At 45.9% G+C, this 16,647-nt stretch overlaps 1 protein-coding gene across 2 annotated transcripts in view; it reads left to right on the top strand.

Annotated features, from left to right (window-relative positions):
- The window catches only part of LOC124009542 (homer protein homolog 3-like), a 39,150-nt gene that overhangs the window by 2,535 nt on the left and 19,968 nt on the right, over positions 1 to 16,647 (top strand). The window contains exons 3-6 of one of the 2 annotated variants that reach the window (XM_046321419.1): positions 10,182 to 10,338; positions 11,643 to 11,774; positions 11,943 to 12,050; positions 14,338 to 14,346. In XM_046321419.1, coding sequence (XP_046177375.1) covers positions 10,182 to 10,338; positions 11,643 to 11,774; positions 11,943 to 12,050; positions 14,338 to 14,346 — 406 coding nt within the window. The remainder of the gene's footprint in view (positions 1 to 10,181; positions 10,339 to 11,642; positions 11,775 to 11,942; positions 12,051 to 14,337; positions 14,347 to 16,647) is intronic. The other variant, XM_046321421.1, reaches the window with a different exon arrangement.

Here is a 16,647-nt window from a genome sequence, read left to right on the forward strand (position 1 = left end):
CTCCAACTCAATCATCAAGTTTGCGGACGACACAACAGTGGTAGGCTTGATTATCAACAACGACGAGACGGCCTACAGGGAGGAGGTGAGGGCCCTCGGAGTGTGGTGTCAGGAAAATAACCTCACACTCAACGTCAACAAAACTAAGGAGATGATTGTGGACTTCAGGAAACAGCAGAGGGAACACCCCCTATCCACATCGATGGAACAGTAGTGGAGAGGGTAGCTAGTTTTAAGTTCCTCGGCATACACATCACAGACAAACTGAATTGGTCCACTCACACTGACAGCGTCGTGAAGAAGGCGCAGCAGCGCCTATTCAACCTCAGGAGGCTGAAGAAATTCGGCTTGTCACCAAAAGCACTCACAAACTTCTACAGATGCACAATCGAGAGCATCCTGGCGGGCTGTATCACCGCCTGGTACGGCAACTGCTCCGCCCTCAACCGTAAGGCTCTCCAGAGGGTAGTGAGGACTGCACAACGCATCACCGGGGGCAAACTACCTGCCCTCCAGGACACCTACACCACCCGTTGTTACAGGAAGGCCATAAAGATCATCAAGGACATCAACCACCCGAACCACTGCCTGTTCACCCCGCTATCATCCAGAAGGCGAGGTCAGTACAGGTGCATCAAAGCTGGGACCGAGAGACTGAAAAACAGCTTCTATCTCAAGGCCATCAGACTGTTAAACAGCCACCACTAACACTGAGTGGCTGCTGCCAACACACTGTCATTGACACTAACCCAACTCCAGCCATTTTAATAATGGGAATTGATGGGAAATGATGTAAATATATCACTAGCCACTTTAAACAATGCTACCTTATATAATGTTACTTACCCTACATTATTCATCTCATATGCATATGTATATACTGTACTCTACATCATCGACTGCATCCTTATGTAACACATGTATCACTAGCCACTTTAACTATGCCACTTTGTTTACTTTGTCTACACACTCATCTCATATGTATATACTGTACTCGATACCATCTACTGTATGCTGCTCTGTACCATCACTCATTCATATATCCTTATGTACATGTTCCTTATCCCCTTACACTGTGTATAAGACAGTAGTTTTGGAATTGTTAGTTAGATTACTTGTTGGTTATCACTGCATTGTCGGAACTAGAAGCACAAGCATTTCGCTACACTCGCATTAACATCTGCTAACCATGTGTATGTGACAAATAAAATTTGATTTGATTTGATTTGTGTGTGTGCGTGTGCATGTGCGTGCGTGTGTGTGTGTGTCTGTGCAGCATATGTACACTCAGCACACGTACGCACATCCCACTAAGCCATGTCCATCTGTTTAACATGAAGGATGAATAGTAGATCCTGGAAAGAGATCCGTTATCCATTTAGCTCCAACAGAGAGACAGTCGTCTGAAACACTGAAACATCTGGCTTGCGCTGTGCCTGATGCAAGCCCTCAGGTCTCTCGTAGCGCCACACACCTCCTTGGCACTGGAGGAATGTGTGTGGAGGTTAAAGAGGCAGCTCCCTGGCATCCCGGTGGATCAGGCTCTGCAGGGTGATCTCATCGCATTGGGGTGATCCCTATGGAGCCGGGAGCCAGTAATGTTGCTCCCTATGATAGAGGCTTGAAGGACAATTTTCTCATATGTAAACTAATAATCGGGAAGCTTCGGTGCCAACATGGTAGTCGCTGAATTTCCATGTCTCAAAGTGAGATTGCCGAACTTTGTAGCCTACCGTTTCTGTCCGACTCTGTTCCACAGCACTGCTTCCGTCCCCTGCCTGGCCAACCCTCTGATCAGTGTCTGTCTGAGCCTGGGGTGACTGCCAGCCTTATAGAAGTTGGTTATTAAGCATGAGATCAGCTGACAAGAGTGGGATTACTGTGTGATGAGACAGAAAATTACAGCTCAGGGTTTTTATCAGGGAGTTTGCCAAACATAGTCCACAAGCCCATCGGGGGGTGTGTGTGTGTTAGAGAGGGGGAGAGAGAGTCTGTGGGTCTGCTTTGATGGTAGTTGTTATTAGCAGTAGGGTTAATGTGAAGAAAAGTCTTGACGTGGAAAGTAATAACTCTGGCTAGCAACCAATAGTTGTCATTGAATTGTTTTGGTATACTTGGGATTCTTGAGGTTGGAATGTTAGGCCTACGCTAATTTACAACAAAATGAGATTTAGAGATCCTGGCACATAGAATTAGAGCAAAGATTCAACACCCATTAACTTAAATCTGATCCTGTGTCTGCTTACCTTCATCACCGAAGAGGTCAGACTAGAGTTCTTTTGAATACAGTTTAATGTGCACAGTGACCTGGTATTTGCCATGTCTTAAATCATCCATAAATGATCTAGTTGATATTCGTGCTAGATTTATTTTACTTACGCAATCATCAGCCAACGAAATGGACAGGATCGTCACTACCATATGTTGTTGTAATAATACACACTAGTTCTCATCCAATACACATTAAATCAGACACTTACACCCATATCATGTCGTACATGTCAGTATGAGATTTAGTGGGTACTTTATACCATCAACCCTCTAACTGCAGTGGAGTGTATGTCCTGAATAGTTTGTACAGCTTTGAATTGAATACGATGAGGGTGAAAAAGGCAAACTATCAATCTGCAGCTACGTGTCAAGGTATAATCCTTTTGACCTTACTGCGTACATAATCCAATGGCTTTTTGAATTCAAGTTTTTTTTATAGCCTATACTCGTCTCCTCACATTTTACATTAGTTGTTAAGCAGACGCTCTTATCCAGAGCAACATAGTGTGTTCATCTTAAAATGACTAGGTGTGTAACGTATACGCTGGGAGTCAGAAAGCAGGTGCAGAAGGTGAGTTTAATACTGAACAAATACAAAAGAACAAACATGGGAAGCGTAATCCCCCCCCCCCCCCAACGCCGGCCAGGGGGACAGCCCCATAGGCGAGTAGCGGTCTGGTCCGGACAGCGAGGGTGGAAATCTCGGATGATGTTGGGAACTAAAAATGCCGTCCACCAGAACCCAACACCACTCTTCTGGACCGTACCCCTCTCAGTCCACCAGGTACTGCAGCCGACCCCCACAACGTTGGGAGTCCAGAAGGAATCTGATGGCATAGGCGGGGCTTCTCTCGATGTTCAGGGGTGGTGGAGGGGACAGCATCAGCCATTGGACCAGGAACTACAGGTTTGAGGAGGGAAACATGAAAAGATGGTGAGATCCAGTAGTCAGTGGGGAGCTGTAATCGGTATATTATTTCATTGACCCTCAGGAGGACTTTGAAAGGCCCCACAAACCGGGGTCTCAACTTCCGGTAGGGCAGGCGCAGCGGGAGGTTCCTGGTGGAGAGCCCTGTGGAGGAGTGACGAAGTGAGTTCTAGGTGTACTCCGCCCAGGGAAGGAGCCGGGCCCACTCCCCTTGCCGGCCCTGACAGTTACTCCAAATGAACCTCCCCAGCTCCTGGTTGGTCCTCTCCACCTGCCCATTGGACTGAGGCCGGTACCTCAGATGTGAGGTTGACCGTGACCCCCAGCTTCTCCATGAAGGCTCTCAGTGACATGGAGAGCATTAGGAAGACCAGGGAGAAGGATAAAACGGGGAATTTGGAGGATCCGTCCACAACAAACATAACAGTGACGAAACCATCAGGGGAAGATCAGTAACAAAGTCTATGGACAGATGTGACCAAGGCGGCTGAGGCACTGGAAGGGGAAGTAGTTTCCCTGCTGGAGCGTGCTGGGGAAATTTGGATTGGGTACATATGGCGCATGAGTTGACATAGTGGGTGATGTCCTGCGCCAAGGTGGCCACCAGTATTTCTCAGAGAGGGAATGGATGATGTTGCGGGTGATACCTGGGTGTCCAGTGGTGAGGGATGTATGTGCCTAGGTCAACAGCCGATCTCTCACCCCCATGGGGACTTAGTGCGTTCTGGAGGGCAGGTAGCAGGAGCAGATATGAAGTTCAGGGAGGAGGCGAGGCCCTGGTCGATGAAGTTCCCAGCGGCACCGGGGTCCACTAGAGCTGTAGAGACAACACTTGAGGGCCAGCCAGCCAGTGAAATAGGAACCATAAAGTGTTTGGTGGGAAACGATGATAATAGCATACTCACTCCTAACCTGGGAAACGGAAGATCATGGGGCTGCCTGGGTTAGGGCGCACCGTACACCGCTGAAGCTGGTGCCCCTTCTGGCCGCAATAGGAACAGAGCCCCAGCTGTCTCTGGCGACGCCGCTCTGCCACGGAGAGGTGTGTGGCCCGTACCTCCATGGATTCAGGCTCTCGCTCACCTCCCTCTCTGCCCTCTGGAGGATGGTCGAAGACTGCCCTGAACAGAGCCATGAACCTCTCATAGGAACCCAGCTCTTTCTCTCTCCCAGACGGCCGTAGCCCACTTCAACGCCCATCTGGCCAGCAGGGATATTACCATGGCAACCTTGGACCTCTCGGTGGTGGGAGCTCTCATCTGATAGGCGAAATAGAGGGAGAACTGGAGTAGGAAGCCACAGAATTTCGATGGAGTACTGTCATATTTCTCTGGAAGGGACAGTCGGGCATCCCTGACCTGGGTGGAAGAATGGGTAGTGTGGGGGGCTGGCTCACTGTAACAACCCATGGTAGGAGGCTCTCTGATAGGGGTATAGAGAACCTCACTGGCGGTGTCGAGGCACTAGAGAACGTACCCAGTTTTGCCAGCTGGTCATGGTGTTTATGGAGTAGATACTGTAACCTTGTTCGTTAACCATCTGGAAGAGCGTTGAATCTTCTGCTGCTTCCATATTGTGAGGTGTCATTCTGTAACGTACAGGTGCAGAAGGTGAGTTTAATACTGAACAGATACAAAGAACAAACATGGGAAGCGTACTGAACGTGAGAGAAAACCAATAACACCTAAGGACTGATGACAACTGAGGATTAAATAAAGAGGGAGTAATCAAGGCATTGATAAAGTCGAGGTGTGTCTAATTATGGGACGCCGGTGTGCATAATGATTGTTTGCCAGAACCGATGGTTAGTAAACTGGCAACGTTTTTGTTTGTTAGTGTTGGAATAAGACTGAGATGTCTTATTTAAGATACTCTTTGTTTGAAGAAGTAGGGTTTCAGACATTTTTGGAAGATGTCTGAAACCCTACGTCAAACGACACCGCTGGTTCTGCTCACACTGCCCTACCCTGTGCTCTGACCTCTTTCTCCCCTCTCTCTCCAGATGAAATCTCGCGTCTTGTGACGGCCGGCCGCCCAACAACCTGCCCGCTTGACCCTATCCCCTCCTCTCTTCTCCAGACCATTTCCGGAGACCTTCTCCCTTACCTCACCTCGCTCATCAACTCATCCCTGACCGCTGGCTACGTCCCTTCCGTCTTCAAGAGAGCGAGAGTTGCACCCCTTCTGAAAAAACCTACACTCGATCCCTCCGATGTGAACAATTATAGACCAGTATCCCTTCTTTCTTTTCTCTCCAAAACTCTTGAACGTGCCGTCCTTGGCCAGCTCTCCCGCTATCTCTCTCTGAATGACCTTCTTGATCCAAATCAGTCAGGTTTCAAGACTAGTCATTCAACTGAGACTGCTCTCCTCTGTATCACGGAGGCGCTCCGCACTGCTAAAGCTAACTCTCTCTCCTCTGCACTCATCCTTCTAGATCTATCGGCTGCCTTCGATACTGTGAACCATCAGATCCTCCTCTCCACCCTCTCCGAGTTGGGCATCTCCGGCGCGGTCCACGCTTGGATTGCGTCCTACCTGACAGGTCGCTCCTACCAGGTGGCGTGGCGAGAATCTGTCTCCTCACCACGCGCTCTCACCACTGGTGTCCCCCAGGGCTCTGTTCTAGGCCCTCTCCTATTCTCGCTATACACCAAGTCACTTGGCTCTGTCATAACCTCACATGGTCTCTCCTATCATTGCTATGCAGACGACACACAATTAATCTTCTCCTTTCCCCCTTCTGATGACCAGGTGGCGAATCGCATCTCTGCATGTCTGGCAGACATATCAGTGTGGATGACGGATCACCACCTCAAGCTGAACCTCAGCAAGACGGAGCTGCTCTTTCTCCCGGGGAAGGACTGCCCGTTCCATGATCTCGCCAACACGGTTGACAACTCCATTGTGTCCTCCTCCCAGAGCGCTAAGAACCTTGGCGTGATCCTGGACAACACCCTGTCGTTCTCAACCAACATCAAGGCGGTGGCCCGTTCCTGTAGGTTCATGCTCTACAACATCCACAGAGTACGACCCTGCCTCACACAGGAAGCGGCGCAGGTCCTAATCCAGGCACTTGTCATCTCCCGTCTGGATTACTGCAACTCGATGTTGGCTGGGCTCCCTGCCTGTGCCATTAAACCCCTTCAACTCATCCAGAACGCCGCAGCCCGTCTGGTGTTCAACCTTCCCAAGTTCTCTCACGTCACCCCGCTCCTCCGTTCTCTCCACTGGCTTCCAGTTGAAGCTCGCATCCGCTACAAGACCATGGTGCTTGCCTACGGAGCTGTGAGGGGAACGGCACCTCAGTACCTCCAGGCTCTGATCAGGCCCTACACCCAAACAAGGGCACTGCGTTCATCCACCTCTGGCCTGCTCGCCTCCCTACCACTGAGGAAGTACAGCTCCCGCTCAGCCCAGTCAAAACTGTTCGCTGCTCTGGCCCCCCAATGGTGGAACAAACTCCCTCACGACGCCAGGACAGCGGAGTCAATCACCACCTTCCGGAGACACCTGAAACCCCACCTCTTTAAGGAATACCTAGGATAGGATAAGTAATCCCTCTCACCCCCCCCCTTTAAGATTTAGATGCACTATTGTAAAGTGACTGTTCCACTCGATGTCATAAGGTGAATGCACCAATTTGTAAGTCGCTCTGGATAAGAGCGTCTGCTAAATGACTTAAATGTAATGTTAAATGTAAATGGATAGGGGGAAGCTTCTTCCACCATTGGGGTACCAGGACAGAAAAGAGTTTTGACTGGGCTGAGCGGGAGCTGACCCCTGTAGGGTTAGGAGGGCCAAGAGACCTGAGGTGGCAGAACGGGGTGCTCGGGTTGGGGTGTAGGGTTTGAGCATAGCCTGAAGTTATGGACCAGGGTCTTGAAGTGGATGCAAGCGTAAAATGGAAGACAGTAGAGTGTGCTGAGGAGCAGAGTTACATTGGATAACTTGGGAAGGATCAGCTAACCGTGGGTATGGCAAAGTGGGTATGGCAAAGTGGGGTGTACACCAAGCCGAGTGATTTGGTGTATAGAGAAAAGAGGAGAGGTCCTAGAAACGAGCCCTGGGGGACACCAATAGTGAGAGCATGTGGTGCAGACACAGATCCTCTCCACGTCACCTGGTAGGAGCGACCTGCCAGGTAGGATGCAATCCAGGAGTGTACAGAGTCTGAGACGTCTATCCTTGAGATGGTGGAGAGGATGTGATGGTTCAGTGTTGATGTCAGCGGGTAGATCTAGGAGGATGAGAATAGAGAAAAGAGAGTCAGCTTTTGCAGAGAAGAGAGCCTCCGTAACACAGAGGAGAGTGGTCTCAGTTTAGTGAGCCGTCTTAAAACTTGACTGGTTAGGGTCAAGTATGTCGTTCTGAGAGAGATAACATGAAAGTTGGTCATAGACAGCATGCTCAAGTGTTTTGGAAAGCATAGAAAGAAGGGATACTGGTCTGTAGGGGTCGAGGGGTCGAGTGTTGGTTTCTTGAGGAGGGAAGCGTCTCTGGCCATCTTGAGCCAATGGTCAGGGAGGAAGGAAGTGAAGAATGGGAGGTCTCCAGAGATCGTCTGGAGGAGGGGATGGGGTCGAGTGGGAAGGTTGTTGGGTAGCTGGACATCACGGATATAAGGATTTCATCTGGAGAGAGGGTAGAAAGAGATCAAGGCATAGGGTAGTTCTGTGTAATTGGGACCAGTGGACTCAGTTGGCTGAGTGGCTGTCATCAACCTTTCTTTCAAAGTGGTTGACAAAGTCGTTCGCAGAGAGGAAAAGGGAGCTGGTGGAGGATTAAGGATGAGAAGAAGGTGGAAAAGGATTGGAGGCAGGAACTTGAAATGTATAGTGATAGAAAGCAGCTTTAGCAGCGCATGTAGAGGAAGAGAAGGTAGAGTAGGATGATAGGTCCTCCAGAAATGAGTTTTCCTCCATTTTTGCTTAGCTGCCCATAGCCCTGTTCTGTGAGCTCGCAGTGAGTCACTCCGCCACGCAGCAGGAGGGGAGGGCCGAGCCGGCCTGGAGGAAAGGGGATAGTGAGAGTCATAGGATTCTGAAGTAGAGGAGAGTATACTCAAAGGGACAGGAAACAGGAAAGCAAATGATTTAGCAGAAGGGAGAGATGATATGATAGAAGAGGAGAGAGTGGTGGGAGAGAGAGGGCGAAGAATGTGATGGCGCATGCCCATCTGGGAAGGCTGAGTGGGCTAGGTGGACGAAGTAGGTAGGGTTGGAGGATGGGGTGAGGGGGTTTGTAAGGAGATTAGTATGAGCAGCCTCTATTAAATGAGGCGCATTGCCTGCCTTGTGAGTGGGAGGGGACTGGGAAAAGGTGAGGTCTAAAGAGTAAAGTTGTGGAAAGAAAGAGGTGGAAAGAAATTGAGGTCAGGCGTCGGGAGGTTGAAGTCGCCCAGTACAATGAGTGGTGAGCCATCGTCAGGAATTTAGTTTATCAAGGTGTCAAACACATTGAGGAACTTTCCAAGGGCACCAGAGGGGTGTTCGACAAAGAAGATTCAATGTGTCTACCAGATAACTTTGATAAACAACCCAAAATAACTATTGATTTTCTGGTTCATTAAGAAATCTAAACGTATGTGTTTTTGGTGTTGAGTCAATTGGACCATGCCCATTTCAAGCTTATCTTTCTCAAAAGATCTAGTTTTAAATATTTTGTGGAAGTTCACTAGCTAATTAATTTATTGATCCTGCTTTGTAGTGCATCCCTCCTGTCGGTGATAGATAACAGCAGCTTGAGTGGACAAGTGACAGTGGCAGCATGGAATTCAAATGAGGAGATGGACAGGTGAGAGAGGGGGGGAAATACAAAATCTCCACTGAAGATAAATGAGTATCCCTTTGCCACCACCGCCACAACCAGATGCTCTTGGACTATGAGAGAACACATAGTCAGATGACGAAGTAGCAGTGCTCTCTGAGGTAATCTATGTCTCCTTTAAGGTCAAAAAGTGTGGGGACTGAAGGACAACACGCCGCTCAGCACTGATTGATGATTACCTAGCAAAGATGAAGAAAGATACCCCCTCCAAAAGACACACCAACCAATTATCACAAAAGCTACTACTTAAATTGACCTGAAACCAGTTCAAGTCAATGTTTCAACCCTTCACAGCCACAAGTACTGAGCATTCAGCAGTTCAAACAGCAATGTTTTAGCAGGCTACTTGGTAGAGAGACAACACTTAACTACAATTGCCTAAGCCAGACTATACCAACAACAACAACTTATTGAAAAAGAAAAGATACTTAGGCTACTCTTGCAGAGATTGGTTGTCTTCCCTGGCTATAGATGAGACACAGCCTCTCCACTTTGTCTAATTGCATTGCACAGTAACTCCCCCTCTGTGTACGATCTTTCCACTGCTGTCATTCAGATTTGGTTGAGTTTCCATTTTCCGTGCCACAGTTGCCAAACTAAACTCGAACACGAGTGGCATTGTTGCTTTGAAATATTTACCTCGTTTCTAGGATACCTAGCATGGTCACACTGGCAGGAGCAGGGGTTGGGAGGGGACTTGTGCAAAGGTTCTGAGATTTTTAGTCGACGGTCTTGTGCCAACCACGTCCCACTGGCAAATTAGAATAGGACATAAAGAGCTGCCAAAGGTGACGCCAACATCTGTAGCATTATGGCAGCCAGTCAGGTTTGGGAGCTATGCTCTATTATGGGAGGAATAGGAGGTTGTTTTTCCTCTGCGAAAGCACAAAGAAATTGCAGACGTCTTATTCATCAGAAAATGAACAGTAGGTCTTGATTAGAATATGAGTTGTCAATTGTTTAGTGAACTGTGTTCATTCAAAAATTTAAACTGAGAAGAAAATAATTATTTAGAAAAATGTGAGCCTTGGTCAAGTTGTCTTTGCATTAGTCTTCACATACTCTTAATTTGCTGGGCCATGTTAAGGAGTATAAAATTATTGGCCACAATTTGTCTTCACATGCTTAGCTCCATGTCCCCTCCTTGCCCCAGGGAGCAACCGATCTTCAGCGCCAGGGCCCATGTGTTCCAGATCGACCCGAACACCAAGAGGAACTGGATCCCTGCCAGTAAGCATGCCGTCACCGTCTCCTTCTTCTACGACGGCAACAGGAATGTGTACCGCATCATCAGCGTGGGCGGTACCAAGGTGAGCCAGGCAGCTGTGCTGTCCTGTACAGTGACTCTCTGGAACATGAATGCAGACCACAGTTAAGAGTATGTGAACGTGTGGTCTTGTCGAAAGCTCGGATTTAGGGAAACATCCTTTTCGAGAGATGTTCTTAGGACATTGCGGGACGTTTGAAAATATGGTCTCCAGAGGTGCTTTCAGTTCACAATCAATTTGCTTCTAGCCAAAAAAAGCAATTTACAGTTTGACAAAGAGAGTAGCTAAAGATGGGTCTGGTATGTGTAGCAGATCAGTATTGGCATGTTTAAGATTGTGTTCACTCTTACTTTTTCCCGTACTCTCATTTATCCTTCCATCTCCAAAGACCTTGGTTGTTCACGAGGCTAAACATAAAATCAGTGGTTGTGGGCTTTTATTCATTTAAAAACAATTGAGCTATTGTTCAGTCAGTAAGAACTGGAATGTGAACAGAAACTCAATGTCACCAAACAGTGCTCATAAGATCAAGGCACAGATTCCTCACACGTTTTGAATTAAGATTCCCCAATGTCGCCCTGTAATTTATCTGATCTCTTCTTAACACCTCTGGTCTGACCTACATTCCCCACTCCCAGCAGACCCTGTGGTCAGCAACTTAATTCCACCCATCTGTTGTCTGGCAACGTGGTAATCTTTTGTACCACGTCATGTGAAACATGTTGCCCCTGACTCTTGTAATCGTTTATTTAAAAAGCTCCTCTTCTTTAAGCTTCCCTTGCCCTCTGAGTGTGGAGTTTTAAGTCAGTCATATTATAGTAATTCTGCAGCTGATGCAGAAGTCTGCTTAATGTGTTTTCTCATGTGACGTGAAACCAAATGGAGGGGCTGTAGCCACTTCTCCGCACTGCCTGATGCAATGTTTGTTAATCTGGTCGGCCAGTCAAATAAATGCCATTTGTTTGTTACGTCCTGAAAATAATGCAAGCCATTGATTGCCATGCACCCACAGTCCAATCTAAAAGCTGGGCATGTCATGCTATCAGAATAAGCTCAAAAGACAGTTCCAAAGGAGATAACTGTTGACAGAGAAGATGTGTATAACCATCTGTTTGTACAATGGATTTGAAACAATCCATTTGGATATTATGAAAAGGCAAACGGATGCTTCCGTTATGATCGCAGATGTTTCACTTCTCTTTGTTCAAAGTCCGAGAGAACGAGTCCTCACGTTGGCACCAACGTGAACAATAATCTGTTGTGCATGATAGCTTTTGATGTTCATCAAGTGAGGTGAGGACCTACTACTGCAGTAAGCAATGATGTCCTCCTCCCTCTATCCCCAGGCCATTATCAACTGCACCATTACACCCAGCATGACGTTCACCAGGACCTCGCAGAAGTTTGGCCAATGGGCGGACAGCAGGGCCAACACGGTCTACGGCCTGGGCTTCGCTACAGAGCAGCAGCTGCATCAGGTGAAGATCTTCTAACTTCACTCTACACAAGGGTCTGGCGTCCCAAAATAATTCATTTGTTGAATTATGGACAACTCATTTATCTTGTGCGATCATCATTTTTAGATACATTATCCAAGGCTTACTGCAATGTCAAACTAAATGCATTTCGCTCTTGTCCGTCCTCAGTTTTCTGAGCGGTTTAAGGAGGTCAAAGAGGCTGCCCGTCTTGCACGCGAAAAGTCCCAGGATAAGATGGAGTTGGCCAACACAGCCCTCAGCATTGCTGCCCCACAGGTGAGCTCAGACAGAATGCTTTTAAGAGAAAAGCTTCCGAGGAGGAACTTTTGAATGTCTGCGGAACTCCTGCGGTACACATCGAGGTATTGCTATCTCCCGCCGGCTGCGAAAGAGAAACGGGATGGGAAGGAAGGCGTAAAAAAGGAAGAGCTGGGTCATTCGTCTCTGAGGAAAGTGAGAGGAAATCTAGGGCGATGGTAAAATTATCCCAATGCAGCCCAGTGCTCTGCCTGGCTGGTTATGTCTGCTCACTGCAGAAGCCTCTGAAATTATTTAATTGCATTGATCAATAGGCTATTTTGATTATGGTGGTCACATGTTAACAAAATGTGTAACATACAGCAGGGCCTGGGACCCCTTTTGTGGTAGCAAATTCATCAGGGGACCCTTTCGGAATCAGAACAACTTGAGTGAGATATAAAATGACATGCAATGAGTTTTACTATGACTTCAGCAGTGCATGGCCGGACGAACCAAGTCTCGGGAAGGAACATTTTAATAAAGGCCCGCCTCTTGGCATCGGAGAGAACCTTTTGCAGTTTTAAAAGCGAATATCCTGCAATTCTACAAATGTTTCCATGTGTCAGAGAGAACGTTACAGTTTTAAAGTTTAAAGATGGAATCCGCAGTAGGGGGAAACGGCGCCACTGGCTGCTCCACCGGCTGCCTCGCCGCCGTTATTGTTTTTGTTGCAGAGCTGAGGAGCGTGGTGAAGCATGGTAAAAAAGAATTGCACTACATATTGTGCTCTTCTATTGCACGTGCAAGGATGTCCAAGGGAAGTAACTTCTTTGTTGTTGTAATATCGAAAAACGGCTGTGTCAGTTTTACCATGAAGGATTCCAGCTTTAAATTACAGTGCATTTATCTAAAAATGTTAAATTTGGGTGGGGGGGTACAATAACTATTGAGTTGAGAAATGTATAATTGGTGAATTGGTGTGGAGTACTGTGATTAATAATATTAAGTTGTGTTGTATTTACACACTCTAAACATATTCCACGGATCCATTGGCCAAAATTAATTTAATTTGTTAGCGATATTCATTTAAAAAAAAAATATATATATATATACATACAGTACCAGTCAAAGGTTTGGACACACCTACTCATTCCAGGGTTTTTCTTTATTTTTACTATTTTCTACATTGTAAAATAATAGTAAAGCCATGAACACCATGAAATAACACACATGGAATCATGTAGTAACCCAAAAAAGTGATCAAAATATATTTTTAAACTAATCAAAATATATTTTATATTCTTCAAAGTAGCCACCCTTTGCCTTGATGACAGCTTTGCACACTTGGCATTCTCTCAACCAGAATCATGAGGAATACTTTTCCAACAGTCTTGAAGGAGTTGGCTGCTTTTTCTTCGCTCTGTGGTCCAACTCATCCTAAACCATCTCAATTGAGTTGAGGTCGGGTGATTGTGGAAGCCAGGTCATCTGATGCAGCACTCCATCACTCTCCTTCTTGGTCAAATAGCCCTTACACAGCCTGTACGTGTGTTGGGTCATTGTCTTGTTAAAACCAAATGATAGTCCCACTAAGTGCAAACCAGATGGGAAAGCGTATCGCTGCAGAATGCTGTGGTAGCCATGCTGGTTAAGTGTGCCTTGAATTCTAAATAAATCACAGACAGTGTCACCAGCAAAGCACCATCACACCTCCTCTATGCTTCATGGTTGAAACGACACATGCGGAGGTCATCTGTTCACATACTCTGCGTCTCAAAAATACACGGCAGTTTGAGCTGTTCTTGCCATAATATGGACTTGGTCTTTTACCAAATAGGGCTATCTTCTGTATACCATCCCTACCTTCTCACAACACATTTGCTCAAACACATTAAGAAGGAAATAAATTCCACAAATGAACTTTTAACAAGGTACACCTGTTAATTGAAATGCATTCCAGCTGACTACCTCATGAACCTAGTTGAGAGAATGCTAAGAGTGTGCAAATCTGTCATCAAGGCAAAGGGTGGCTACTTTGAATAATCTAAAATATATATTTTGATTTGTTTAACACTTTTTTGGTTACTACATGATTCCTTTTTGAATTCAGGGTGTAACACAAGAAAATGCTGAATAGGTCAAAGGGTATGAATACTTTTTGAAGACGACGTATTATTTGTATCTTTTGAGATCTGGCTGCGGACCCCCATGGGTACCTTCATGGGAACCCCTGATATACAGTATGAGATGCCCTGATATACAATATGTTTAATTGATATTGCTGTGTTCTTTATTCTCTTGCTATCGGACGACTTTTCTCCAGTTCTCACAGGTAGGTCTCACGTGTGTTTGATTTCCAACCTTCACCGTTCACGTCTAAGAAGGGCCAGTACCAATGTGCTATGACAAGAAAGTAAATCAAACAGAAAATCTTGTGTCTTTATCTTTGCGAGATAGAGTTGCTCAGAGTTTGATGGACATTTACAGGATAATAGTCACTCCTCAAACTGTTCTTGCTGCTGATGTTGATATCTTTTTAACCCAGCTGACAATTGTAGGGAGAGAGAACGTTTTTGTAATGTTACCTGTAATGTTCCTGTGATATTTGAAAAAATGTTAGCCAAAACCTCCTGAGAATCTATTTAGCATGTTTTAGAGGTAGGAGAGCATTCCCTTGATGTCAAACAGAACATGGCTACCATGTTCTCATAATATACAGTATGAATGCATCTCATGAGATGCTGCAAAAACATTTGTGTCCAGTTTTCTGAGGGTTAGGAGAATATTCCATCAACATCACTCCAAGCATACACAGAACATGGTTGCTATGTTCTCAGAATATAATATATTATTGTTCAAGACATGTTTCATGGCAACGTTGGAAGAACATTCATGGGTCCAGTTTTCTGAGGTTACTCCTGTTTCATCAGCTGTCCGGGTGGCTGGTCTCAGACAATCCCACAGGTGAAGAAGCCGGATGTGGAGGTCCTGGGCTTGAGTGGTTACAAATGATCTGATATACTGCCCGATTATCTTAAAACAATGTTGAAGGCGGCTTATGCTAAAGAAAGGAACATTAATTTCTCTGGCAACTGCTCAGGTGGACATTCATGCAGTCAGCATGTCAATTGCACGCTCCCTCAAAACTTGAGACATCTGTGGCATTGTGTTGTGTGACAAAACTTCACATTTTAGAAGCCTTTTATTGTACCCAGCACAAGGTGCACCTGTTTAATTAGTTTCTTGATATGCCAAACCTGTTAGATGAATGGATTATCTTGGCAAAGGAGAAATACACATAAACAGAGATGCCATTTTTTTTTTTTGCGATAATTTAAGTTTTTTGTTTGTATGGAACTTTCTGGGATCTTTAATTTCAGGTCATGAATCATGGGACTAACACTTTACATGTTGCATTTATATTTTTGTTCAGTATAAGTAGGACTCTCAAATGATTAGAACATTTAAACAAGTAAATCGGAGGATTTGCTCAAATTCCGAATTTGCTCAAATTGAGCTGTAATTTAATAGTTTTTATACAAAAAGCATAAGAATATTGATGTCTAAAATAATGGTAAGCAAAATCTGGCAAATTACTAAAGCACACTATCTTTAACCTAACTATCTTTAACCTTATCCTAGGATAGGATAAGTAATCCCTCTCACCCCCCTTAAGTTTTAGATGCACTATTGTAAAGTGACTGTTCCACTGGATGTCATAAGGTGAATGCACCAATTTGTAAGTCGCTCTGGATAAGAGCGTCTGCTAAATGACTTAAATGTAATGTAAATGTAATGTAAACCTGTTTTGACCTGTTTTGACATTGTTGTTTTTTGCTGTATATGTATTTTGAATGTTTTCAAAAAAAAAATATTATTGGTGGAAAAAATTCATTGTGCCCTAAAATGACAAAACGTTAACTTGAATTAACTGATTAACTCTGACGGCTAATAAACTCAGCAAAAAAAGAAACATCCCTTTTTAAGGACCCTGTCTTTCAAAGATAATTTGTCAATATAAATAAAAACTTCACAGATCTGCGTGAACTTGCCTTTAGGCATGCTGCAAGGAGGCATGAGGACTGCAGATGTGGCCAGGGCAATAAATTGCAATGTCCATACTGTGGCATGCCTAAGACAGCGCTACAGGGAGACAGGATGGACAGCTGATGGTCCTCGCAGTGGCAGACCACGTGTAACAACACCTGGACAGGATCGGTACATCCGAACATCACACCGGCGGGACAGGTACAGGATGGCAACAACAACTGCCCGAGTTACACCCGGAACACACCATCCCTTCATCAGTGCTCAGACTGTCGGCTGAGAGAGGCTGGACTGAGGGCTTGTAGGCCTGTTGTAAGGCAGGTCCTCATCAGACATCACCAGCAACAACGGGTGGGCACAAACCCACCGTCGCTGGACCAGACAGGACTGGGAAAATTGCTCTTCACTGACAAGTCGCAGTTTTGTATCACCAGGGGTGATAGTCGGATTCGTGTTTATTGTCGAAGGAATGAGAGTTACACCGAGGCATGTACTCTGGAGCGGGATCGATTTGGAGGTGGAGGGTCCGTCATGGTCTGGGGCGGTGTGTCACAGCATCATCGGACTGAGCTTGTTGTCATTGCAG

The sequence above is a fragment of the Oncorhynchus gorbuscha genome, linkage group LG22 (assembly GCF_021184085.1).
Source record: "Oncorhynchus gorbuscha isolate QuinsamMale2020 ecotype Even-year linkage group LG22, OgorEven_v1.0, whole genome shotgun sequence".
Lineage (NCBI taxonomy): Eukaryota > Metazoa > Chordata > Actinopteri > Salmoniformes > Salmonidae > Oncorhynchus > Oncorhynchus gorbuscha.